Here is a 27,507-nt window from a genome sequence, read left to right on the forward strand (position 1 = left end):
TGCCCAGAAAAAAAGGCATGACTGCCCAGATATATATATAGACACACAAACAGGCAGCAGTTAAGGGCAGGATCCCATGACAGGGAATCCCAGAGACTAAGGGAATGAGGGAATTATCTGCATTTCACAGGAGGTGTGGGGTTTTACGTCAATTAAACAAACTAAGCACTCTTAGGTAGTAAGCAGGGAAATCTCTAGATCAGTAGTAGACATGTGATGGAAAACGGAGTATAGATGAAGCTCAAGAAGGATAAGTTTGAGAGTCAGCATGAGCTGACATTAATAGCTCAACAGGGCAATAGATGGCTAGAGGGTATCAGGGAACCTGATATATTATTTACATATATTACAGTGAATAATAATTACCAAGATGTATCTATTGTGTGGTGTTTACCTCTTTCCTCTAACCTTTCTCCTGTTACTGCACAGGACTTGGAGTACCTGGTACATTACTAATATTAATCCATACACAAAATTGAGAAGGGGGGGGGGGGGGGGAATTGTAACGTGAAAACAATTAAATTCATATCAGAAAATAGATATAGTAACCATTAGTATGACCACTGTCAAATAGATATTATTAAAAGTAACTGCAAAAGTTTTTGTATATATGTATACACATTTAGAAACTATTGCTGTGTAGAGTGACTGCCAGTGACTCACAAATATGGGGGCGTATGAGTGAATGAATTATAATGAAGCAGTTACAGGAGCCCCTGAAATACTCAACAGCAGTGCCCCAAAAGCCCCAGAACTATACACACAATAACCAACTATTGATGCAGACCAGTGCAACAACCTCATGAAGCCCCTGAAAACTAAGAGCAGAGACAGCTGTCTTTAGGGAGTATGTATGACTACAACAACAGCAACCAGTTGGTGAACACCATTGCTTCAGAATCAAGTGCGCAGAATTGATCACTACGGTATCCTCTAGTGCTGCACAGGTAAGTATTTAAGTGGGAATTAATTTTTAATGCCTGTGTTTGTGTTTGATCAAATGGCCCACCTTTGAGTCTTGACTGCAACTAGGATGCAGCAAATCAGAGTGAGATGGTTACAAAGAGAAGTGGAGAGTCAGCAACAAGTTCAAATACAGTCTCCAAGACACACCTTTTCATTTACATATCTCTAGTGTAAGGAGGAAGAGAAAGACATGAGAAACATAAGAATCAGGGGTGGGGATAAGTAAGCAACTTGTAAATATTTTCATTAATTCCAGCAGTTGTTTAGCCATCTGCTTGGCTTTCCACATATCAAGTGACTCCATAAAATAGGTGGATTCTAGCCTTAAAAATACCTTTCACTGAAAACAGTGTGTTACAAATGAAAAATGTTATTGCAACATACCTGGCATCTAGAGAGGGAGATTGTGGCAGTCAGCTCTAAGGGAGTGCTCGCCGAGCCTGTCTTTGGAAGGTTTCTCTCAGTATGAGCATTAATGGTTTGTGCTCCCCAGGGGATACCGCTCGGTTTACAACATCGCAAAAATTTGGAAGGAAAGAAGTTGACATGTTGAGAAAGGTCACACATTTGAGAACATAAAGTAACAAGCAATTCAGCTGAATGAAAAGCCACATGCTGCTGGGTGCCCCCCCACTCCAACCTGTTCTGATCATTACCAGAGGGAAGAAAGGGTAAGTGCTAAAGAAGGAGCAGGCCAGTTAGGCAACCTGACAGCTGCTAGAAGGAGATAAACATAAACCCAGCTGATGCCTACACAAAGGTAAAAGCAATAAAATGGATTCTGCTGTTGAAAGGCACAGATGACATGATACATGTAATTTTTTATTGGATCCAGGTATTTTTTGGCATTTCACAGTATGTACCTATGTCCCTGCTTTGTGGTTGCTCTCTTCCTGACATGTCTGAGGACCATGAATCTGTCTCCATTCACCAGTGTTTTACCTTGTTACTGATGCTGCCCATCAGGTTGTTATCCATTCCCTAAGAAATCTGCAGGAATTTTTTCTCATCTGACTTTCTGTCTGCTGGCCTCGGGCTAAACCAGACTGAACACATGGTGAGAGCAAGAAAGGGGGAAAGAAAGGAAATGTAAAGCAGAGAAAGATGTTCCATTTACATACAAAGAGCTGTTTAGGAAACACATCTAGTGCTTTCCCCTTCCAGCTACCCTACTGATAATTTGGCTAGCACAGTGTAGGAGGGTAAAACGCTGCATCTGTGGAAAGAGAGAAGCGTTTCCAGTCTGTCGATGTAGCAGCAGACAAAGGAGGGAAGAAGCAGTTGTTGCACTAACATACACTTCCAGTCCCATAAATGTACCTGACACCTGATAGAGCCATAGGAAACAACTGGCTAGATTTTCCTGTGAGATAAATTGCTTTGTGCCACACTAAACATGCCCCAGGCAGGAACGTGTCCTGATGAGTTAGGCAAGATTTCCAGATTTCCAAGTCTTTCTGATTCTCAGGGCTGATTTCAGGCTACTTCTTTTCATTACCCAGTTTTGGAGCTGTGACTGTTTCTGCCCATTGCCTGCACAGTGAGCCAGAGCCCCAGATCCCCAAGTAGTAAATGGTATGAATCATGCAACACTCGCATAAACTTGAAGGACATAGTAGGAACAACAACGAAGTTAGGACACTGTCTGGTCCACACCCTGGCTGGAAAAGAGGAGATAGCCAACATTCCCCCATATGAGGCTGGAATTGGGATAAGTTTTGAAAAACAGAGCTGCCTTCATGTGGCACTAATAAAATCCAGGGGGAAGAGTTAGAGAGAACAGCTCAGATCAAGGACAGCAGGGTGAGCATTATGCAAGTATCCAGATTTGCAATTCTGCAGTTCAGCTCCAAGGAGAGATTGGCCTAACACTCTTGTCCTACAGATTTCAGCTCACAGGGCTAAAACAGAAATCACCACAGCTGGACACAAAAGGCAAAGGGAACACAAGGGTTATGGTCATAAGAAAATTAATTGTTTTGGAGAATTAGTGAAAGAATCCAGAGAATTTTGTATTTTTCTCTCTTTTCATTTGAAGAGGTTTGTCACTTAATGACAAAAGTAGAAGCGCCTCTTACATGGAAATTAAGAGACCAGACAGATCACACAGAGAACAGGACTTCAGTGCTAGGGAGGTACCTTAAAAAAAACAACAAAACAAACACACAGAAGAAAAAAGGAAAAAAAAAAAGCTATTGCATAGGCTGGGCAGGAAGAAAGAAAAGAATGGCCAAGGCTGTGTATGTGGAACAGACTGAATGACATACAGCTTCCCTCTTTAGCCTAACTTCTTCAGTCACAAAGAAAGAAAAAGGAAACGTCCCCCCATTTTCACAACTAAGTGAGAACCAAAAGCTTTAAAATGTATGAAACATCAGCAGATACTTGGTGTCTCCTCCAGAAAGGATAAGTTCTACATCACTGGCCTACCGCCCTGCTGCCTTCCTTTCTCCCTGCCCTTGCACAGCGATGGGGGCTCGCTCCCTCTTCATGTCCCCATGACCCAGCTCCTCAATGCAGCAGGAAAATAAAGCGCCTTTCCCTTCCCTGCAAGCCAGACAACCACAGGGTCTTCTCGGAAGTTTTCGCTTCTCTAACTTCATTTACTATAAGGTGGAAAAAAGGATAGATGTTACCAAGATGTTACCAAGAGCTGGTTGCTCACAGTCTCAGATGCCAGAGACATTTTCAAGACGTGCACTGTATACTTCGGTGTCTAAGGCAGTGACTTCTATGTGTGTGACCTACAAAAATTGCCATTGTTGTAAAAGGGCACATTTCCCACATACGTTTGGCTCAGTCACACAGACACCAGACATTTCATGTTCCTGGTAATGTTGCTTGCCATAAAAGCCAAGAAAAAATAAATAGCATGTGACGTATGAGTAGAACAGTGTCTGACCTGAACACTTTTCAATTTTCATGGAACATGTTCTGCACAATTGGCCAAGTCAATGGTCTTTAGCTCCAAAAGGCAAATTTAGCTCCTCTCCTAAATCCATTCTGGAGCAAAGCCACCTGAAAGGTCAGTTTGCTCTATGTTTCAGTGTCTCATGATGTAATATAAGGAAATGACAGCTACAAAAATTATTAACCTCAGTGAGACCCTTCCAATAAAAAAGAGGAGAGAACAAATCTAGCATTCTGATACTTGGGAGCAGAGAGGGAGTGAGAGATTTCAGGGACAGAAGCACCAAGGGAGTGGAAATTGTATAATGGTATGCTACTGAGTCAGTCATTTAAACCAACTTTATGATTGGTGCTCAGAATAGGTAGCTTGGGGACAGGATTTGCCACATCTTAAAGAAGACATATAAAGCAAGTCAGAATAATTCTGTCCCAAAAGTATTTATTTTTCTCTGCAGTCATAAAGAGAGTCTAACATGACTAGATCAGAGGTACTTATCAGTCAAGTATGGAACAAAAGTTCATGACACATTCAGAGATTAGACGGATCTGACCCATAATTTCTGCTCCAGAGTGACACTGTTCTATTGTTTAAGTGTTTTCTTCTTGCTGTCAGCAGCAACAAATTCACTGGCATGCAGCAAGGCTAGCAAACCACCGAGAGAAGCTCAGCCTTAGCAAGGGAGGTTATACCCATTGCTAAAGAGGTGAAGGGCACAGGAAGATCAAAGAGGAGCCATAATCTTGCCTGTGCAAGCAGCAGTTTGAACAAAATCACACAAAACAGGACTGCAAAGGACTTTGACAGGTCATCTGGACCGCCCCTTGCTTTAAGGCAAGATCCATCAGACTTTCTAGACCTGAATTGTTCTTGTCAAATATATGTCCAACTTGTACTTTAAAAGCCTCCAGGGACAGAAGTGCCGTTCATTCCTGTTTTGTTTACCCTTATAGATTACTTTTTTTTTCTTATTTAGCCTACATTTCTCTTACTGCAACTTACATGCTATTCTCAGAGGATGTGGCTAAGATCTTATTATCTCCTTTTGAGCAGTTTTTATTTAGTTGAAGGTTGTTATCACATCTTCCTCCAATCTCATCCTCAGGCTAATTTTTTCAGTCTTTCCATATACATGGTGCTTGCTAAACCTAGGGTCATTCTCATTTCAAAATTGTCAGTGGCAACGCTGAAATTAATCTAGAATGGACAGATCTTGCCTCTCTTCGATATCCCTAAATCATCCTATGAATTTTCTTTATTTCTTTAGCCTGACAAGCACCCTGTGAGTTATTGGGAAGTAAAGCAAGCCCCATGTTACACAAGAGGACATAAGGCAGAGAGGATCTGTGGCTCTCCACTCCATGTATGTACCTCCACCATAGTCCAGCTGCACAGCAGAGCAAGATCCAAGCACATCCAAGCTTATCCTCTATGAGACAGAAACCCAAGCGCCCAGGGTGTAGGGGAGCCACAGTGTGCTTTGCCCAGGCCAGGGTAAGGCAGCACAGCACAGTTTCTCTACGATATAGATAGATACAACCACAGACTAAGGTCAGGATTTCAAAACCTTTTTGGGCAGGTGACCATTCTGTTCACAATTGTAAGGGCTAATTCCATTTAACTTGAGGTCAGATACTTAATGTATTTAAATACCATGATGCAGATACGTGACCAGTACTTAGATACCTCCCTTCTCATCACTTTAGGCATCCCAATGATTTTATAAATTCCAGCAGAATTGTCCTGTTAGCCACATCAGGCCTGACTGAGGGACTCTGTAGCTCTTCTCATGCTCATTCATGTCACAACATTGATATTTTCCAACTCTACTATCAATGCAGTATAGCACAATACCGTTCAAATAGGTGTTTAGAAACGTATCTTCTAATGATTAATTTAGTGTTTGCATGACTGAAACTGAAACACTTACTGCTTTTAGGCACGTCATTACTGGTAAAAAAAGCAAGCCTTCATTCCAGGCTCTGGCATTGCTCTCGGAGTTTGCAGTAACAGCTTGCGGATCCCTATTCATCACGCTGTCAATAGGTATCGCTGGGAAATACAACAGGAGTGAAGGGGTGAAGGGAAATGTATAGCTTCTAGTTTTCACTAGTTTATTAACCTCGATAGAACAGCAAGAAATCACACTGAAAACCACGAAAAGCCTGTATAAAACCATCCTCAGAAAACAGCTTTTACATTTGAAAGCTGAGGAACTGAGCACTTCGAGCCCACTGACCGATTCAGTAACATCAGCAAACACATTATTAAAATGAAGAATAAGGTTTGTGAAAGGCAAACTTCAGGTAGGACACCATCTTGGTCTGTCACACGCATTTTTCTTTTCATTTCAGTTGAGTAGTCAGAAGATGGTAAAACACGCTTAGCTTTCAGAACCCAACAAACATTTGGAATTCTTCACTTCGTACTTTCTCTTTGTTCTACTGGCTGAGAAAGCAAAGAGAACTGTTCCAAAGGACCGTTTATTTCATCTTATATTTTTATATTACTTTCCTAAGTATCTTCAGTAGTGCGGCTGCAAAACACGTCTGTGAGGCTGCCCTCGAATGGTGACGGTGTTGCAGGTTTTTGTTCTACACGGGAAACGTTGATGTAAGTCACCCCGCACCGAAAGGGGCAGATTGAGGAATTGGCTTCTTGCCTCTTTGCTGGCTGGAGGGACCTTTGGGACGGGGCCCTTTGCTCTCGTACAGCACGGTGGCAGCGCGGGAGGTGGATGCTGCGGGTGAGCGGGTCACCCTGGCGGCTCCCGCCTCCGCCGCCCCCCTTGCCCGAGCCGCGGTGCCGCTGCCCTCCGTCTGGGTGCACAACCCCGACCTGCCGACACCGCGGTGCGGGGCCAGCCCGCTCCCCGCGGAGACACGGGATCCCCCGCCAGAAGGGGAATTCGGGTATTTCTGCGCAGTACGAGACGGGGAGGAGCGGGCCGGGAGGAAAATCCGTGCGGCCGCCGGCACCGAGTAAGAGCCGAGCGCACGCAAAGCGAAACCAGCGCCCGGGGGCTGCGCAGCCCCGGTGCCGGCCGCCAGCCGCGTCGGCGGGGCCGTGAGGGCCGGGCGGGCTCCCCCGCCGCCCCCGCCCGGCGCTGCGGTCCCCGCGGCGGCCCGAGCGCGCCCGCGGCCGCCATGGCGTGAGGGGCCGGCGGGCCGGGGCGGAGTGCCGGGAGAGGTAAGGAGGGAGGGCGGAGGGCGGGGAGGCGGGAGGTGGAGCGGGGGGGAGTCACTTTCTTCCTGAGTTGAAAAGCGCCCCCCCCCCCGCGCCGTCCCCCGCGGCTGCCGCGGAGAAACTTTCCGGCTGCGAGCGGCGGGGCCGCGCCGGGCAGGGGCCGCCGGCGGTGAGTGCCCGTGCGGCGCGGGCAGCGCTGCCCTCCGCGCCCCTCCGCGCCGTCCCGACCCTCGGCTTCGCTCCGCTCCGCCGGGCGGCCGCCCCCGCCCCTCCTGCCCGCGGCGGGCCCGGCGGCGGGGCGGGCCCCGGGAGCGCCCCTGCGCCCGCGCCAGGCTGGGGCATCGGTTGCCGGCCGATTCGGGGCGGGGGAGGTCGGACCCAGCGCCCCCGTCCCCGTGGCGCGGGGCCCGCGGTGGGCGCTGCCGGCGGCGTTAGCGGGGGCACCGGGCGTCGGCGGGCGCCCCGCGGCAGGGCCCCCAGCTCGACCCGGGGCGGGGGCCGGGGGCGTCCCGCGGGCAGCGGCCCCCGGGCACGGGATTTTCCGGGCTGTCCGCGGCGGTGCGGGGCGGCGCGGTGGGGGGTGCGTTCAGGGCACCCCGCCGGGGGTGCTGGGCCGCCCGCAGGATGGGCCCCGCCGGCGGCGCGGTGCGGTGCGGTGCGCGCGGGGGGACACAGCTGGCTCTGTGCAGGCTGCGCCCAGGCTAACAGCTCCCTGCTCTCCCGTAGCACCATCGCCGCAGGAGCCTCCCAGCCGCTTGCTGCCCGGTGAAGCCTCCCAAGCATGCGTGTGTGAAAGGTAAGCGGTAGCATCCTCGTCTTGCACCTAGGGAAGCTGAGAGGCAGGAAAAGAGCCATCTGCCCGATGCGACTTCCAGCCGCTTTTTTGTTGTTGGAAAAGTCGTTAAGTGACCTGGGACCACAGCTGTTGACGCAGGCAGTCCGCTCTCCTCAGCTCTCAGGACGGCAAGCTGCAGCTCCTTTAGCCATTATGGCATGGAATCGGTGCATCGGCACTTGGTGGCATCCAATGCCAGTTCCTAACATTCACGTTGGTATGAATGAAAGTAGCCGCTCTCTCTGCTTTTCTGTCCATTCCTCTTGAAACCGTGTAAAGCCGTGATGTACTTCCAGCACTTTTCAAGCTGGAGTGGCTTCTTCGGATGTAAGCAATGGCAATGTAAGAAATAGATAAAATTGTGAATGAAATACAGGAAATATTGCTCAACTAGGTGGAGATTTTTGGTTGCCCTAAGAAGATCAATTGCAGTTTAAACAACACTGGACTTTTAATACGGTCTGAACAAAGACAAAGCAAACCTCGGCTAAATATTGCCACATTATGTTTATCATGCCAACAATTATTATAACTCATTGCAGTATTTCAAAAAAGGAACAATTTAGCTGAAGGGCAGCAGTGGGAATCAATAATTCTGATGCTGTTTATTACTCTGAAAGACTCTTGTTGGGTAGCCTTGGGCAAGTCACTCCACCTCTCCATGGCTCTGTTTTCTTCCCCATAAAACAGATAAATGTGCTTGCTTGCTTCACAGGGGTGTTGAGAAGTTTAATTAATTTGTTTCGTAACTACTTGGAGATCCTTGGGTGCATTTTTCTACAGAAGCGCTAAATATTTTTTCAACTATGAGTTCTTTTATTGTGTGTCATTGCTTATGTGTGTTTCTTCAGTGACCTAAATTAGCAAAGTTTTTACTTGAAATCTCCGAAGTAGCAGTTCTGGGTTGGGGTTCTCTTGGCTGTCTGTAAACTCCGCTAGGATGCGAAACTAGAATATACTAATCACAGCGTGTTTTACTGAGACTGAACTATTTGTACTTCAAGAAAATGTAATTTTCTTATTCGAAATAAGAGCTTCCTTTTTGTTGTTTTGTTTGAAGCATTGTGATACTCCACATAATTTTGAATTGCCATGGAAAGAACTGGCCGTTACTTAATGCAAAAGAAAGAGATGAGCATAGTTTATAAACATACCTGTGTCCTTTACTGTGGAGACTGACCTCACAAGACATGTGGTGCTGTTTTTCCACTGCATATTTGTACACAACATCCCCTAAAACCTATTCTTCAGTCATAGAATATATGGGTTGCAAAGGAAGAAAGGCAAGAGCTGAACAAATGGTCTGAACAGAAATTGAACAAAACAAGTTGATAGATTTTGGTTGCCTAAGCAACTTCGGTCTTTACTACAGTGTATATTATTTAACTAGATATTTCGTAAAAGTCACCACCACAATGGAGAGGAAAATATGTTTAATTACCTGGCAAAATTTTAGATGTGATTTCCATAGGTTGCATACAGTTACAAGTAAAAAGGAGTAGCTGAAAGCTAGTTTTAGAGTGACGTGTGAACTTTGGTACTTTATAAAGGCTCATGCCTTTAGAAACACTGTGTTCATAAGGTCTGTGAGTACCATTTCTTTTCCTCAAGTCCAGTGACCACAAGCACATAAGTTTTTTTCAAAACTGAATGCAAATAAAGCCTAGATCAGTGGTGGTAGAAAGTCATTCCCATCATCAGGCAGCTCTTGGGTTGTGACTGAACATAGTATATATGCTGGTGGAGAAATGGTCGCATCCATCAGTACTCAGCAGTCTGAGCAGTGATACCTAATGTTAAATGAGGCTGTAAACAATCTCTAAAACTGAAGTGTCCCTTCTCAAAAGTGATTGCGTTTAGCTAAAACTGAGTCACATTCTTAGGCTTGTGTGTGAAGACTTGCACATCTGGCACCCACAACATAGTCTAGCAATGAGCAGAAAGAAATTTAGTTACTACTGCTATTGTTCCTGGACATTTTGCAAGAAATAAAGCCCGTTTTCCCTGGGTTTGGGGTTGGGTTTTTTTGTTTTTTTTCTGAAAGGATTGAAAAAATAATTAAGCAACTTTCTGTAACCGTTGTTTCATGGCTTAAACTTGGTAATCCGAGTGTTTGTTGGGTGAATGAAAATATGACTTTTGCTTAGCAGGTTATATTTAATTGGTAAGTATGATATCTCGGCAGCAAGTTTGTCCTGGCTGTTTACACCTTCTTTTCTGCATCCATTCAGCTGGAATAGATAAAAGAGCTTAGTTACAGTAGCGTAGTCCCCTAAAGCTGTTAAACCATGGTACCAGTGACTGTAGCCAATTATCTATTATAAATAGACTCAATATATGGTGGAAAGCCCTTCCTTTGAGCTACTTTTCTGTTTAGATGGGTAAGCTTTGTACCAATGTCTGTTAGCCCTGCTAAGCCCAGCTGGGATATGGTGAGGGTGTGACAAAGCTGCATTAGCAAAAACCCCAAAGCCTTGTGTGCTACGCTTTGGCGGGACTCAGTTATCTGCTCAGGATGGGAACAGAGCAGAGGAGGGGATTAAAGCCTGCTAGAAAAAAAGCTGATGTCACCTGGGACCTTTCTTATGAATGCTTTGTCAGTAGGAGTTTAGCAGGAGCGTAGCGTTGGTAACAGACTGCTGACCAGAGGGGTCTGGTCATTTTGGGAATGACACGAAGGTCAGACAGAAAGCTGGAAGTAGTTTCTCACATCAGGTGCTGGCTGTCACCTGCTCTTGGGACATAGTTAGGTGTGAAAGCCCAGGCACAATGCGGCCATTATGTACCCAGTCTGGAATTACCTTTGTCTGGTCTTTCTGTCTTTCCCCTTGCTTAGACTCACATAGTATAGAGCAGGAATTGGCGATAGCGTTGTTTACATCAGGCAATGGGTTGTAGGGACCCTGGTCACTTGACTCAAGCAGGTGTTGTATCTCAGTACCAGATAAATATAATTCTAACATAAGAGTTCTTTCACCACAAGTTGTCCTGGTTTATGTTCATTTTGGGGTGTGTTGGGTTTTTTATTTATTTATTTTTATCAGTAATGTTATAAATACTGAATGGTTTCTAGAAGCCTGGTAACCCTCTTAAGTCTTCTAATCAAATGGCTGCCTAGAGTTGTTACAGTATTTTCAAAAGTGTTTGAAAGTATTTCTGTGGATGTCACATCATTTTAAAGCATTTTAATCAGATCCTTGCAACTGTGGTGCATCACACTTTTTTGCCAAAGCAGTCTGTCAGGTTTCAGTTCTGCTGCAAGAGCTATGCCCGCACAAACCCAAAGGTCAGGAATAACATGATACAATTCTAAATTTCAGAATTAACCTGTAATTTTGTGGTTGTGTTGACACATACACGAATTGCTCATGCCAACTCTGAGTAGCTGAATTTTGCAGGAGTAATATAGCCAATAACTTCATCTGCAGCTGGAGGCTCTGTCCATGAAAATTTGTCTCTTCTTATCAGGGGTATTCTGGGCAGCAGTGGGGGCATTAATAACCCCGAAGGAGCTACAGGACAATACGTTTCATTGTCTCTCAAGTTTTTACCTTGAAAATATAAGCTGCACCTGGGTGTGTATATATATTATATCTATCAGGAGAGAAAAAGGAACTATATGCTATATCTAGATGTGTATAGAAACCACAGATAATGATAACAGATGAAAGCAACAGAGGTAACAACAGAATTGTACCAATAATAATGAACAGCATATTGATCTGCAGAGAGATGTACCTACCAGGTAGGGTGGTGCAGTTTAGGCCTACAAACACAGACACATTTATCCTGTAGCAAAAGGAAGAGTAGTTCTTCTGTGTGAATACACGTTTGGGGTGTGTGTACACACATTGTAAGATTATGTGTAGATTATATAAAAGCAAGTGTTGATTTAAATTGCTTAGATTGCAGTCTTTGTAGGTTCATAAATTGACTAGCATAGGTGCCTTTGGACTTTGCTGATGCTCCTATATGCTGTCACAATACTAAAATGAATAATTGTTGTGGTTTAACCCCAACCAAATGAAGCCCAACGCAGCTGCTCACTCACTCCCCTTGGTGGGACAGGGGAGAGAATTGGAAAAGTAAGTGAGAAAACTCATGGGCTGAAATAAAGGCAGTTTAATAGCTAAAGCAAAAGCCACGCACGCAAGCAAGCAAAACAAAAACAAGGCATCCATTCACCACTCCCCATGGGCAGGCAGGTGTTCAGCCACCCCCAGGAAAGCAGGGCTCCATCACGCATCACGGTTACTTGGGAAGACAAACGCCATCGCTCTAAATGTTCCCCCCCCCTCTTCCTCCTTCCTCCCCCAGCTTTTATTGCTGAGCATGACATCATATGGTATGGAATTTGGTCAGTGTGGGTCAGCTGTCCCAGCTGTGTCCCCTCCCAACTTCTTGTGCCCACCCAGCCCTCTAGCTGGTGGGGTGGGATGAGGAGCAGAAAAGGCCTTGGCCCTGTGCAAGCACTGCTGGGCAATAGCTAAAACATCCCTGAATTATCAACATTGTTTCCAGCACAAGTCCAAAACAAGCCCCATACTAGCTACCATGAAGAAAATTAACTCTACCCCTGCCAAAACCAGCACAATAATGAATACAAATTTAATAGTTTTGTATGTAAGACCAATTCATAAACAGGATATGGAAACTTAGATAAAATGAGTTTTGATCCCATAGCAACTGAAGGATGTGATGCATTTTAGAATTCCTGTCTATAAATACGACGTCCTGTGGAAATGCTTTACAAATACAAATATTTATTTGGTGTCTTCAACTACTGAAGTCTGTAGATAGATGTACAGAGAGTGAGAACTGGTTTTGTAAAACTCCAACGGAAACACTTCATCTGTTTCCAGCGTCGTGGAGGCAGCTGAATGAAGGACAATTAAAACAATAAGCAGGAAAGATTAAAACTGTTAAATATACACAGTAGAGGAGAACAACAAGCCAGGGGACTTAAAACATTTAGAAGTATTTGGAAGAGTAAAGGTCAAGGCTAACAAAGAAGTGTTAGTTGGAAAAGAGGATAGAAATTAAAGTCAGAAATAGAAACACTGGTCTCACAATCAAGACATTTCTGGTGCTGTAATCAACCTCCTGCGCAGTGAGGGCAGCAGCTGCACGGCATGCAGCACTGAGTGTGCTGGATTAGACACAAGGAGGAATTCTGTTTTGACAGCAATGAATCTGGCTTCTTCCTTTTGCATATATGATTCGCACCCCCAAGCCCCCGGCCCAGTCCTTTATTTGTGCATCCTGGGCATTGCGATCTCACTCTGAAGATTTCCCGGCCCTTCCTGTGTGCTGTGGTTGTACCACTCGATCCATGCAGAGTCCACGGTCTCTGTTACCTCGGATCCTCTCTTCCATTGCTCGCTTGCTCTTGTGAGGCACAGTTGTGCTTCCCGGTTGTAGGCTGCTGTCTGAGGAAACCTTAAGTGTGGTTTCCGATACCCCACACCGAAGGGCTCACAGCCTTGCAGACCCCCTGAATGGGTCTGTGTGCATGGGCAAGGGAGATCCCTTACTTCCAAGCAGCTGCCAAAGGAATACTGTTTCACCACCCAAATTGCTACAGGTGCTTTGTGTTTCTGCTGTGTGTGTTACCATCATAGTCCTAGGCACCAACAAATGCCCTACGTGCTGTAACAACAGAGTGGATGAATGAGTGGTTTGATTGACTTCTGGGACATTAATGGAGCAGATGAACATAGTTAATGTAGCCTTTTGGCCTATAGAAAAATTCTCAAACTGTCTTCTGTGAGTGTTGGTGTCTCTGAAAGCATTTCTGCAAAAAATAACTGTATTTTTAATTATCAAAATGGCCTTGTAAAATACTTCAGCTCAGGATAAAATGCCAGTGCTCTACAGGAAATCCTTCTGCGGTAGCTTATAGTTTTATGCCTTTGATGGTAAAAATGACTGAATTTTTATTCACTGAACGTAGATGCCTTGACAGGCATGCCTGTACTGGTTGGGAATGATCAACTTCAGGATTCTGGATACAAAATTACTTCCTTACTCACTCTGTACAGTGAAGTGTGGAATAAAAGATCCCAGTAAGGGATAGTAATGTTAGCGCAGCCAAAAAATTATTGAGAAAGCATTTATATAGTAGGATACATTATAAAATAGAATAAAATTCCAAATTCCTGGATTATGGTTTGGGCATGCAGACAATTTGGATCTTGTTTTAGCTTGAGGCAGAGAGAAGGCTGTGCATTCAATGTGCATGTGTGTATGCCCCATTAATTCATACCTACAGTAGTAAAATAGACAAATAAGCTTTTAAATGAAAGGAATTAAGAGATGAAACTTCCATCGCAGATACTTTATGCATCCTACTGTAAACTTATAAAAATACTTTGCAGTTGCTGTCCTGTCTGTAGCATGGTGGTGAATGAATGCAACCCTCCATTCTCCCAGAATGATGGTCTCACACTGCTGTGTACTGCTCTGAATAGAACCATTGAATTTTGTGCATAGATCAAAGGACAGATGCAAGTTTAAATCTTGACTGCTGACATGATGTCATATGCTGATAATTCCTATAGGAACTGCTTGTTTCTGGTTGCCTTTGTAATTTTCATAGCACAGCTGTTATTCAGGCATATAAGTTGATACAACGCTTCTTTCAGGGTGTTTCAGATCACTTCAGAACAAGTGCAATACTAACACCTGGGTACCTGAGCTGTACTTGATTTATTGTATTTTTGATTCTGAATTATATTTGGGATTTCAGTATTTAAGCTTTTAAATACCTTTGACATTATATAATTGTGATGTAGCATATTTCTCGTAGTGAAAAAATCAGAGGAAGAAATGAAGTAATGTCCCCTGGTGGTTAAGGTCATAGTAGGTATTTTTGAAGTTGTAAGCAGTGATTTTTATAGGTTCCCAGCATTTTTGTTGGAGAGATAGATGGTCCGTGGTTTTATCTCGCTGACCAAAAGGTGGGTGGAAGGACTCCCGACTGCTCTTACTTTGAAACGTGGGAGTTCCTTGCACTGTTGTCCAGCCCTGCAGCTTTGAAGGGACTTGGCAGTACTGCTTGCTGGTGTGGGAATTATACTTTGGTCAGTAGTTTTATTGTGATTGTTACAGTACAAAAATAAGTATATATTCCTTGATCCCAACTCATTTGCTACCTAATTTTGCTGTATCAGGTATGTTTCTGTGAGTCAGTAGGAACCAAATGGCAATATGTATGGGAGTTTGTTTCTACTGACCCTTCCACCTTTCTGGTTTTGTAGACTTAGCCCATGTTTTTTAGTACTTAAATGTCATTGGATTCAGTTAGAGGACTTTTGCTCTCCCGTTTCTAAATCTGTTTGCAAAATAAAAAAAATTGCAAAAAAAAAAAATAATTGAGTAGAAAAGGTTGCTTTCACTTTCAATAATTTATCAAGAAGTGATGCAGAAAAATTGTGAAAGTTAAGTCCTTGCTGATTCACTGGTCATTGTCTATTGTAAAAGTTTGTAGGCTGAACCTGAAGATTTGCTTTTTGTCAGTATGGTGGAACAGATTTTTCCATTAAATATTTGAACACAGTTCTTACCCAAACACTTGTGGAGGTAATTGGGGTAGCAATAATGAGAACTGTAGCCTTTGTGGAAAACCGGAGCTGCCCAAAAGAAGACAAAAAGTTGTAGAATCTGTGGAGATAAGTCTTTAAATGGTAATTCTGAGTTTTAAAGTAGTTTAAATATACTAATTTTTTTCTTACAGGCATAGAGGTGGGATACCCAAGCTGAGTGTCAGGGCTTCTCTAAAGGCAGCTACGTGCTTTGCAGGGGCATTCAGAGGAAAGCCAGCATGTCAACAGTAGAGATGCCAGGAGTTTGCCTGCAGCATCTCCTGAGCAATCTAGAAGAAGACAGTATGCGAGTAGGAAACCCACCTCTCACTGAGGGTGTAATTCCGTCCACCACCTTCTGGCTGGAGACTCCTGTTCCTGTTTGAGTGTTAGCCTTCCCCAGGGTACACAGTGAGGTGACTTCAGCGGGTCACGCCATGAAGTAGAAGAGGGCCCGTGGCCTCCTCGATGGTTACGTGGTGAGGTGTAGGAGGGCCCATGACCTCGGCGAGCATAGGCAAGAGCAGTGCGCTGTGACAGTCACTCCTGGTGTGACCACATGGGCAGGTCTGACTTGTTCATGTCCCAGCCCTGGGCTCTGGGAGGCTGTTTCATTCAGAAACCTGAGTAATCTCTGGTGTAGTGATGCCTCCGGTTCATAGAAGTTTTAGTCACCAGAAAACCCACTTTTTCTGTTCGTGGCTGTAAATGTTGATGAGTTACCCATGTCAGAGGTGAGTCATGGGCTGGTGTTGGTGATGCTGGCAGAGACACCTGTGATGTCTGCTTTTTAAGAAGTGATGCAAATGTTGTCCCAACAAAAAGCATCCACAAAGCACAGTGGCTTATTAGAAGTGATACTGCAGAAAGCCATGATTCTTCATGGTTTTATTTTTTTGTGATCCACAAGAAGGTCAGATTGCTTCAAGGATAGTGCTGCCAGCTGATGGTCCTAATGGTGCTGTCCTTTCCTCACCCTGTCCTGCTGCCCCTCTCCCACTCTGCGCTCACTGCTGGAGCAGCCCTTCTGTGCACCAGTGGCAGAAGTAAATGGGGCCTCTCTTTTAAATAGTGTCTCAAACCAAGTTTGTTTGAACTTGTTTGTATAAACCAATGTCCAGTTCAGTTACTGGCATCGGTTTTACGATACTGGGTTTTTTTGCTGCAGTTGAACATCTACTCATTGATGCACATGGTGAGAACTGAAATAGTTAAGGTTTAGTGTGTTTTTTCTAGAGTAATTGTTGTTCTTTACTGTTTGTTTCTGCTGGCAATGGAGTGGAAATCGTGGCAAATGCTCTTTCAGTCTAATGCTAAGTGACAACCTTTTCAAAGCACATTAGCATTTTCATCCATGGGCAAGCATCCTTCACACTCCTTTTAATTTTTCATACTTTATCAGATCATGGTTTCCAAACTGAATAAAACCACCTCATTTTCAGAAAAGGTTGAGTTGCTGGGTAAAGTTTTTCTTGGAAGTTGTGGCTGGTAATGATGTAGTGTAATATGAGAGTAAGGAATTCTTTTAACTGTAAAAAATAGTATTGAGTGTGCAGTTTAAGCAATCAGAAGGCCCAGGCTCCTATTCTTTTGAGCCCCACATATCAGACTTGTAGCAGGGTCACTCACAACTGGTAAATTGGAGATTATGTGGCCAAGTTTGTGCAAGTCTGGCTTCACTAAGCCAGGGATTCTCAAACTATGGCCCGTGGGCCAGATACGGCCGCCAGGGTCCTCAATCTGGCCCCCGGTATTTACAGACACACACACACACACCCACCGGGGGTTGGGGGGAAACCAAGCAGCCGCAGATGACTGCCTGCCACTGCATCCGCACGCCGGCCCCCTGGTTAAAAAGCTTGAGGACCCCTGACCTAAGCTGTGCAGATAATTGAGGTTCGTATGTGTGTCTTTGAACAGTGCTATGTGTTTCTTTAGCTTTTAGTATGCAAGTAAGTTAACTAAAGAAACCTCAAAGTATGGAGTTCAATACAGTTACATTTGTGTTCTGCTTCAGTGGTTTTGGCTTGTTTCCACACCCCACCTCCCCACCCCACCCCAGGTACATTTATGCCATTCTAATGAATTCTAAATAATCCCTAAATGTCACCAGTTTGGGTCATATTCTTCTACTGAAGGTGCTTTGGTTCTTTTGCAACCACCTGGTAATTTTTGAAGTGGTTTTATAGATCTTATCCATCAGTGTAGTTTCTAAAGAGCTACTGAACAGAGGAGCGGTGATCATTCCCGTTAGCCCGACGGAGTTGCACGGATGAGTCAGTAAGGCAGTGAAGTGTGTGGTCAGGTCTGGTCCTAGTCAGTGAAGGACTCGATGATATGCATGGTTGAAGGCAGTTCTGCCAATTGAACTCCCTGCAGGGGTGGTTTGTCATGGTTGTATCCGATTTGTATTTCCTTACTATCTGGGTGAGGATATCCACATGTTTATTCCATGTGGAGCTTTGTGATTGTTTCTGTTACTACTTTTGCTGGTCCTACTTTGAAGGACATCACAGATGAGAAAATGTGGAACACCTGTCTCTCTCCTCGCTTTCTGTAGCACAGTTTGAGCTATAGTCATGCCACCCTGAGGCCTCATCTGGGTGATCCTCTCCACATAGGTGTGGCTGGTACCTCCACAGAGGTTTGCATGGAGAGGAAGGTGGACTCCTTTCCAGCTGCCTCCTCCCATCCACCAGTCACACCAGCCTGAGCCCTGCAAAGTTATGGGATAGGGCTCACTGGCCTTACGGAATTGTGGCTGCCATGGGTTTTCTTCATATCACAGGAAGGATGTCAGTATGATTTAACCAAGAATAAATAAGAATGACTTTGTAGTCCTGCTTTTGTCACTGCCTATTGACTTTCTTCCAGACCTTGACTCTGAATGTGCTGCCTGTGAATATACCGTAGATCGGTTTTCCAGTTATGCTGCTGTTAATCTAAACTGTGTGGAATGGTGGTTGCTTCTCATGTACAAGGTAAAAAAAGGGTTTACCTTGTCTATTAAATGCACACACACATAAGGGGAGAAAAAAAAGGGGACTATTGAATTCTTAAAATATGGACTATGAATTTTAAACAACACTGGAGGTGTCTGATAATGAGGAAACGCTGGGAAACGTGTGTCCAGGCTTACAAAGAAGGAGTTCTGGGAAACCTTACTGTATAATCCCTAATCTCTAGTCAGAAAGACCCTAATTTAGGGAGCTCTTAGAACAATCCCTAAATGTGTCTGTGTGCTTAATTCTCGTTGATGTGCAGAAGTACTTAGAGAAATCAAACCAAGGAAAAGAATGCATGAAGTCCTTACTGCTAGCCAGGATTTTTTTCTGATTGTGTAAGCCAGGAAACTTCTTTCAATGTACAATCATCACAGAAAAAGTTACAGGCATTTTTTTGTGGTCTTTTTTAGATATTTGCGGGGTTTTTTTAAAATATTTTTTTATTATTATTCTTTCCTCTTCCCCCAGTTCTAAAGGGTCATAGAGGCTTTAAAAAAACCTATTTTTTTCTTTTTTTTTAGTTATGAAAAAGCAGTTCTTTTCAACAGTTAAAAAAATGACATCGTTTTTTGAAACATAATGTGCTGGTTTGGCTGAGTTTTACCTGCTTCCTTTCAAAATATACTGTTGTATAGTTTCCTTATTTATAGATGAGAATACGAGTAGACTTGAGTATGTTTGGGTAAACTGCGGTGCATGTTTCTTTGTATGTATGTATGTGGTGAGAGACTATGTAGATATAGTAAAAGTGTTACCAAATAAACCATCCTGTGATCTGCGTAATGTGTCCTGTAATGACTGGTTTACATCCAAAAAAGGACAAAAGTTACTTGCAAAATGCATTAAAATACTATGAAAATGTCATTTTTCATTATGCTCTGTTAAAGCAATTATGCTACACAGTGTAATATATAAATATAGGCGGCTACGGGATGCAATATTATTTTTACCCTAGGCGGGAATGCATAAGCAAAGATGTACTTCTTGGCCAAAGATGCTTGCTCCCAAATTCAGTTTAGGAGCTGAAAACAAGTACCTCGAGAGTCTATGTACCCAGTAGTCATGGAGGACCCAGTCTTACCGAGGTTGGCTCATTGTCTATGCACGTATTAATGACATTGTTGAATCAGGATGTGGGTCTCCAAGTAAGGTTTTAGCAGCCTAAGTTTCTGTTAGAAAATTTTGGCATCTATAGGTGGGGAGCTGTGGGGAGAAATAAAAGGTTACTTTGTACTTCAGTTTCTTACAGGTTTAATGACTGAACCCTGTGAAACAGGTTTTCCATGGGAAAAAAATATTTCATGTTTGTTTTTAGGTTTTCCTTCCTTCTGTCTATTTCTCTTTTCAATAATTGAAAACTACTGTTCGTTATTTACATAAAACTGTCTCCCGTGGGTCTGCTTTCTGTAACCTTTCCCCTCGGAAGAATTCTAGGAATTCGCTAGCTTTCCTCAGGGGGATCCTGGTCATGTTTTATCTGAGACTTCAGGCTAGATCTTTGGTAATTTTTACGAAGTAATTTACTATGTTTAAATACTTGCATTCAACCTCTGCATAGGTTTGCCATTTGAGCATATTTTGAGAAGTTGTGTATGTAGGAAAATATATGCTTTAATTCAGTGTTCATCCTTGGTAGCTGGCAGTAAATCTCCACAGGCAAAATGGAGAGCCCCCTAGAACAATAATAGTAATAATGATGCGAAAACCCTAAATGCCCTGAAGGCAAGGTATTTCAGCTGTTTCTCTAAGGCTCTGCTGCTTTCTCTTTCTCTTTTTCTTTCTGACTTTTTTTTTTTTTTTTTCCTTCCTCTGAAAACGAGGACGTGTCAGAACCGGAGGCCTCAAGCGCAGTATAAAATGACCCCAGTGCAAACCTCCAGCATTCCTCGTCCTTCCCTCTCCAGCTGCTAACATCAGCCAAGGCAGCACGCAGGCTTGGCTGCCGCCAGCACAAGTTCCTTGGCTCTCCCCCTTCTTCCTCCCCTCCCACCCTCCTCCACTTGCCAGTACAGTCAGCACTGCTTCATATTAGGCGCTGCTGCAATTATTTGAAATCTTGCATACAACAGTGTGTTCCTTTGCCTTGTATCTAGAGGGAAAGATGTGGGAGGGAGAGGCTTTTCTTCAAAGTGTACAGATTTTTTTCTTTCAGATGAATCGCTCAGTAGGTATTTTGTCCAAAGTATTCATATAGAAATGATTTGAAAGCCACCTGGACAGTATGTGGGGTTCTTTAGGTCTAGATGGAATCATATTTCCTAGAGAACATCCTGAATTACAGTGTCTCACAGATTCATTTTTTAACTCTCTCTTTCACGTCCATCTGCCATAGGATATTTCAAAGATGGTTTGGCTGCCATTGAGACTTGGAGATCTGATGCCACGATGAGGACTCACACACGGGGAGCCCCAAGTGTGTTTTTCATACACGCGGTTTGCTTCGCCTTTGCCTGCGGTGCCAGGGAGGACCTGGACGTGATGGTTCCTTTTGTCAATGCCAACTATGACAGCTACCCCATGCTCTACTTCTCCAAAGGGGACATGGAGGCTCTGCGTCTCCAGGCTGCCACCACACACCAGCACATTGCAGCTCGCCTGACTGAGGCAGTACAAACGATGCTGTCTAATCCCCTGGAGTACCTTCCTCCCTGGGACCCGAAGGAGTTCAGCGCTCGGTGGAATGAAATATATGGCAACAACCTTGGGGCTCTGGCGATGTTCTGTGTGCTCTTCCCTGAAAACATCGAGGCCATCAACATGGCCAAGGATTACATGGAGAGGATGGCGGCTCAGCCTAGTTGGTAGATTTTTGTCTTTTTTTTTTTTTAAAGTTGTCCTTACAGTATAAACTGCTTGCAGTTGGAGGAGTGAGTGGATGAGTGAATCACTTAAATTATTTCAGTTGCTTTAATATTCACTTTAATAGTGACTAACTTGCTGAGTGCGTTTATCGTCATCTGGACCAGCAGTGACACACAGTTTTTCACCTTCGCTGGACTTACCCTGTTTCAAATTAATGCTGAAAGAAGGAGTATGATCCTTTGTGTACCACCCTAATTTCTGTAAAGTAAAAAAAAATATGTAATTCAAAACTACTCTCAATCAGAAGACAGGGTTTCACATCTGATTTGTGTTGAGAAGTGCTAAAAGTGTTATTTTTTAATCATTCCTTTTTTTTTCCCCTTGGACTCATACATATCTTTTGGGTAATTCTTCCTTAGAAAGAATTCAGAAAAAGGGGGACCTATGAAAAGGTATAATTAGGTGCAGGTAAAAATTACACTCTTGAGTTTCTGCAGTCTGCTCTAACATGTGTCTGAGCTTCAGTTCAGACTTGCAGCTCCACTTGGCTGTACAGTTCTTGGGACTCTCCTTAAGACATAGTAGGACATGATAAAGATAGTTGTCCATCTGATTATTTTACTGGAACTGCCTGAGTAGTTGGCATTTTCATGACTCCTGGATTCATTTCAGCTGGATGTGAGTGGTCATCCACACTCTGTCCTTGCCGTGCCACAGTCTATGGGGACAGAAGTTAATGTTCTCACCATAGGAGTTAGTCTAGTAATTGGGACCCCAGGATCAGTCTCCTCCTCATCTTCCTATTTCATATCCACCAGCAATTTATCGCCCTTTTTTTCTCAGGCAGCCGCATTTCCCCTACCCCCTGGAGCAGCTGCCACTTGGTGTACCTTGCAGCCTGTGGTCCAGGGTTGCTGCCGTTGTGAGGAGGTCAGAGGATGGAAACATGGGCTTTGCCAGGACAGTGGCTTCTTCCCAAAGCAGTGAGCTGGAGCTGCAATGGGCACCGCTCCCCTCTGTCACAGCTGCTGTCTTACAGCTCAGTGGTCGCAGCAGCTCAGCAGATGCCCGAGTCAGGTTTCAAGTCAGTGCAGAAATAAGCATTAGCTGTTCAAACAGTATTCATTGCTCCAACTATTCCTTACTTTTTCTGGGTTAAGACCAACTAGTATTGTCCTATAAATGGCATCCATCCACAGATTGTCATTGGAAGTATGCTGGATTTAAGCTAGCATTACTTGGGATCTGTATCCTCCTGATGGGCATGCTTTAAAAGGCATTACAGTGTTGGGGTTCCCCTATACCAAGTATTAAAGTGGTGAATGCCACCGAAATACAGGAACCAGAACAAGAGAAGTGGTGGGAGAGAAGGGACATGCTGGGCTTAAGTTGCTTGCATGTCACAGAAGAGGGGGCATGTGGGAGCTGGGAAGAAGTATTGCCACAACGGGATGGTGGTGATTTCCAAAATCTTCCACTGAAGCACAGAAATACAAAGCTTCAGTCTTACTTACCTCCAGGAGCAGTCTGTATTTCTCCTGGTGCACTGGCAGAGGGCTAGAGCTGTACAGAGGTGACTCCAAGGACATGTAACCATCTCAAATAGGACCTATGGACTGCTCCAACTAACTCCAGCTAGCTCCAACACTCTTTCTCAACCTGCTTTGGGTAGTGTAAACACATAGTTAACATCACCGTCTGTTTTAGTGGAGTAAGAAAGAGGGGCAAGTAATACTCTGAGTAGTGGAACTTCCTTGTGTCTGTCTCTGTTTCCTGTGCCTCACTCGCTGTCTCAATAACCTCATTTCAGTTCCTTCTGTCTGGTGATTCCTGCCCTGGATTAATTGTTGTTCCTCTGTCCCTTGCTGTAATACTCTCCTTTGTCCCATCTGACCAGATACCGATCAGAACCGAGCAGATGCCCTATTTCCATTTGGCTTTGATGATATCTACCTCCCCAAACTGCTGCTGTTCTTAAGCAAGCTTCTTGTGTTACCTTGGTGAAAGTGAAGTCATGCTTTTCCTGTCTTTCCCTTCTGATATAGACATGTCATTCAGCAAACAATGAAGGTTTAATCAAGGTTCTCTGCTTTGCAAAAGAAGTGGGTGCACTGTGCTTAGTAGGGGAAGTACAGGAGGATGAAATCAGAAACACAGGCCATAGGGCTGGGGTAAGCTCCTCTTTGTATAACCTCCGACTGGCCAGCTCTTCAAAAGCTGTGACAGAAACGTGGATCCGGTTTCCATTTTTGTTTTTCCCCTGAGAACCTATGGCTGAATGCTGTCAACATGGAGTTTACACTATGGCTCCATCAGTGATGGCAGCAATACAGATCTCTGCCTTGTCCAGCAGTGGTTTTCAGGAAAACCACGTAACCTCTCTGAGCTTTGTACCACTCCGGCTTTGCTGAAATAGGTCAGCAGGTTCAGAACATGAAGGAGTAGACAGACAGATTAAATCAATCTGGTTTTCCTAAGGAACTCAACTAAAATGTGCCAGAAAACATGTTACTGCACACACTTCCCCGCTTAGGATAAGACTAGGAGAACAAACATGGTAAATAGAAGAGTTGTGGTTGTTATGGCATGTAATGACATTGCCAGAACAGTCTTACACAATGCTTAGTAGTGGAATTGGAGAAAAAAAACCCAAAAAAGATTTCTCCAGGCTATTTAGGCATGTTTAGTTTCCCTCAGACTTTGGCAAAAATATCATTCTGGATATATGTTACGAATGTTATCCTTATTAAATAATCTGAGAGCACACATGTTCTGATCAGTGAAAAGAAGGAGCAGTTTTGATGATGTCCAGGTTTGGAGCCTTGAATTTTAGAATACTCATGGGCCAAAACTCCTTATGTCATCAGTGGAGAGGGCTTGTCCAGAGACATATCAGTAAGATAAGCAAATCAAAGGAACTTTTCTCTCCCTAGACTTCCTCCATAATGTAGGTGCTTCAACTGCGATGTAAACTGCCCAAAAAATGTCTTTTTATCACTGACAGATTCATCAGTGTGTGTTGGAAAGTTAAATCTGGCAGTCATAAAGATTCCTTGTTAGCAGCCTGATTATTTTGACAGTATATTCTGGTTTTGGTTTGTTTTGTTTTTACTTCTGACATGGCATTGACTCTAAAATAGCTCTAGAATTTAAAAAAAAAAAAAGTTGGATGAGTTTCCTCTCATTTTTGTGGTGATATTAAATAAAATTTAAGCCTTACCAGAAAACAGGAGTCTATTTTAGTAGTGTGTGCAGTAGTTTGATAAAATAAATAGATTTTTAAATGTCACTAGTTATTTGTCCCAGAATGCCAGAAGATTAAGGAGACTAACATTTTAAATTTCATCTTTACATTAATGAGAATTCTCAGTAGTCCAAATATGGTTGAATAACTCAGGATACAAATATGATAAAATCTACTGGTAATTGATACATGTGTGGAAGGGGCATGTAATTAAGCACTTCTGTCTTTTCTCATCTATTACGATAGTAATTTTGTATCACATAATAAAGTACACCCTTAAGTGAGTTCCCATTCATGTAGGCTAGCAGACCTCAAGCTGTTTGCCATAACAACTGATGCTGATACGCACGCTGCTCATAACAGAGCATCTGTAATTGCTACATCCTGGAGTAGGTTTACATTTTAAAATAAACAAAGGGGCAGTGGCTAATAGCTAACTATAACAATCAGCCAAAATAGTATGGGAACAGACAATGTTTTGGAGACTTACAAGAGCAGGGAAATGTAGTGCATTAATATTTCAGTAAAAATATATTAACTTTAATGGGTTTGCCTGTAAAGATTCAAAGCTGGTGTTAAATAACTTCCTTGGTTTTCCTGGGATTTGATATCTAGATGCTGCCTAAAATCTTAGGGAAAGCTTGTCCTTATATCTAAGCTGTATTATCTTATTTTACAGAGAACAGAGGATATAGATGTGTTCTGGCATTTTATCTCTTGACTGGCCCCTAGAGCACTCCCCACCAGAAGTGCGTTTTGGCCGAGGAAATCTGTACTCGTGATTCTTTCCATATGCTGCCTCGGCCCGTTCCCGTACCGAGCAGAGTGATGTAATTGGAGTCACACATTGTGCAGAAATAAGAGTCCAGTCAGATTCTGTGTTTTGGACAAAGCAGTAAAAAGCTTTCTTCTTACTAAGCCTGCCTTATAAACAAATGCCTTAGAAGTTCACAAATTCTGCACCTTTCTTACAGCAGCAGACGTGTCTCCATTTGCAATTGCCAGACAAGAGATTTCTGTGGGGTTTTTTTGTGGGGTTTTTTTTTGCACATAGTTGGCCCACCATTTTTAAAGACAAGTATGTTATCAATGTGCAGCAAGGTGTGGGATTTGACAGTAAGCCTGGCTCTGTGGGTCTCATAGGGGAGATAATTACTGTCAAGCACATGCAAACATTCCAAGGGAATAGCAGCGAGTAAGGAGAAGCTAATGGGAGACTTTAGCGTAACAAATCTGTGACCATTCTGCTATTTCTTATTAACCAGCAATCCTATAGTCTTCTGTTAGTCCCTGTTTGTTAAAAGTATTGGAGCATGCTATAGGACTATTGCTGTTAGTATCCAGATAGCGCTTGGTGTTGAGCAATACGGACTACAAAGTAAAAATACAAAAATATAATGTGTAGATAAATGCATAACTAAAATAAATTCACATGTGCCGGGTTGAAATAAAGCAAGTCTCCATGCTGACACTACAAATTTAGAACATCTGTTTGACTCCCAATAATCAACCGGCAGTCACATTCAAAGAAAACTTAGGAGGGTTTTATAAGAATGCAGCATAGCAGTTAGTATAAAAGAAGCTTGGGGGATGCTGAGATAGTCTCCTACAAGGAGGAAGAAAAGGAAGGCTAGGAGGATGAATTTGGTATCTGGAATATATATTATTTTAGTAAGTGAAATATCAAACCCTCATGCTGTTTTTATCTTCTTCATATGCAGCATTTAAAAATAGAAGCTGTGCATGACTCTGAAATTCAATGGCTAGCTGGATTCTGAAGAGTTTCTGTTATACTTTTTTTTTTCATGGATAGGATCTCTGGGAGATAAATTGGCACTAAAGTTCTGTGGTGCTACAGGGAGCTCGCTTTGTGGCATGCCTGGTATAAAAATTTGCTACAAGAGCTAGAGGTAATCTGTTGAAGTAATAACATAATTAAATTTCAGTGTCTGCTTAATATGGCACTGAGAACTACTAAAACAGACTCAGTTCTTGTTTATTAATGCCAGCACAGAAGGATCATGATTGATAACCAAGAGCAAGCCCAGTGTGAAAAGGACCCTCTTGTGATCAAAGCTAAATACAAGAGAAGAGGATCTGAAAAAAGCTTTAGAAGCTGCAGAAAGATGATTATAGACCTGTGAAGGAACAGAGAACAGAAGATAGAAAGTAGATGAAGATTTCCAAAGGAGAAAAGTTTTAGTTGTCTCGTTAACACCTAAGCAGGACAGCCCTGCTTTTATAGTAAGCTCTTAGCACTTCTGAAAACTTTGTCTACACATTGCCTCTTTTTTTCCATAAAATGAATGTGGCCATTTATATTTAACCACTCCTTTCCCTGTATTCCTGTGAACCAAGCTGCAATGAACACAAGCTTGTCAGTGGTTGCTGCTAAAGCACAACTGGTAAAGACATAGGGGTAAACTTGCCATGTTTTACCTTAGACACTGGAAATATATATCATCAGTTTTTCAAGGACGTTTCTTGTTCTTAACATTTTGGTTGTTGCAGATCACTGAGCACTTAGGTTGTGCAGATACGGGGGGTTTTGTTTTGGCAGCCAACCAGAAAAACGTGAAAAGGGTGAAAGCTGAGAGGTTGGTTTGGATGAAACAGATTTTTTCAAGGATTTTTCTTTTTTCTTTCCAAAACAAAAATTGGAAGCTATTCTTCCGTTAGTGAAGAAAATATTCCATTTGAGCACAAGAAAATATTTTGTTTTGGAGGCTTCTGTAAGAAAAATACTGGAAATTGAGTCTAGTTTATAAAACAAATGTTGGTGGTCTTATTCCCCTTGGCAGGTAATACTCCCTCTTGGTATGTATACTCCCTCTGGCCATGGAAGAATACTTCTCTCCTTTGCCTGACGGGAGGTTTAAAGCTGTATCTCTTTCCCCCAGAAGTGGGTGAGAACAATAACAAGGGTCTGTGGAGTGCCAGGGCATTGCCATTGGCATTGGGAAGACTGTACAATTGCA

At 43.3% G+C, this 27,507-nt stretch overlaps 1 protein-coding gene across 7 annotated transcripts in view; it reads left to right on the plus strand.

Annotated features, from left to right (window-relative positions):
• Positions 1-6,014: 6,014 nt before the first annotated feature.
• Positions 6,015-27,507, plus strand: part of DSE (dermatan sulfate epimerase) — a 37,804-nt gene continuing 16,311 nt past the window's right edge. Inside the window, exons 1-3 of one of the 7 annotated variants that reach the window (XM_055810508.1) lie at positions 6,015-6,620; positions 7,787-7,856; positions 20,816-21,284. In XM_055810508.1, the coding sequence (XP_055666483.1) occupies positions 6,612-6,620; positions 7,787-7,856; positions 20,816-21,284 (548 nt within the window). In that variant the 5' untranslated portion in view covers positions 6,015-6,611. The other 6 variants (XM_055810507.1, XM_055810511.1, XM_055810509.1 and 3 more) reach the window with 6 other exon arrangements.

The sequence above is a fragment of the Falco peregrinus genome, chromosome 7, assembly GCF_023634155.1.
Source record: "Falco peregrinus isolate bFalPer1 chromosome 7, bFalPer1.pri, whole genome shotgun sequence".
In the NCBI taxonomy this organism is placed as follows: domain Eukaryota; kingdom Metazoa; phylum Chordata; class Aves; order Falconiformes; family Falconidae; genus Falco; species Falco peregrinus.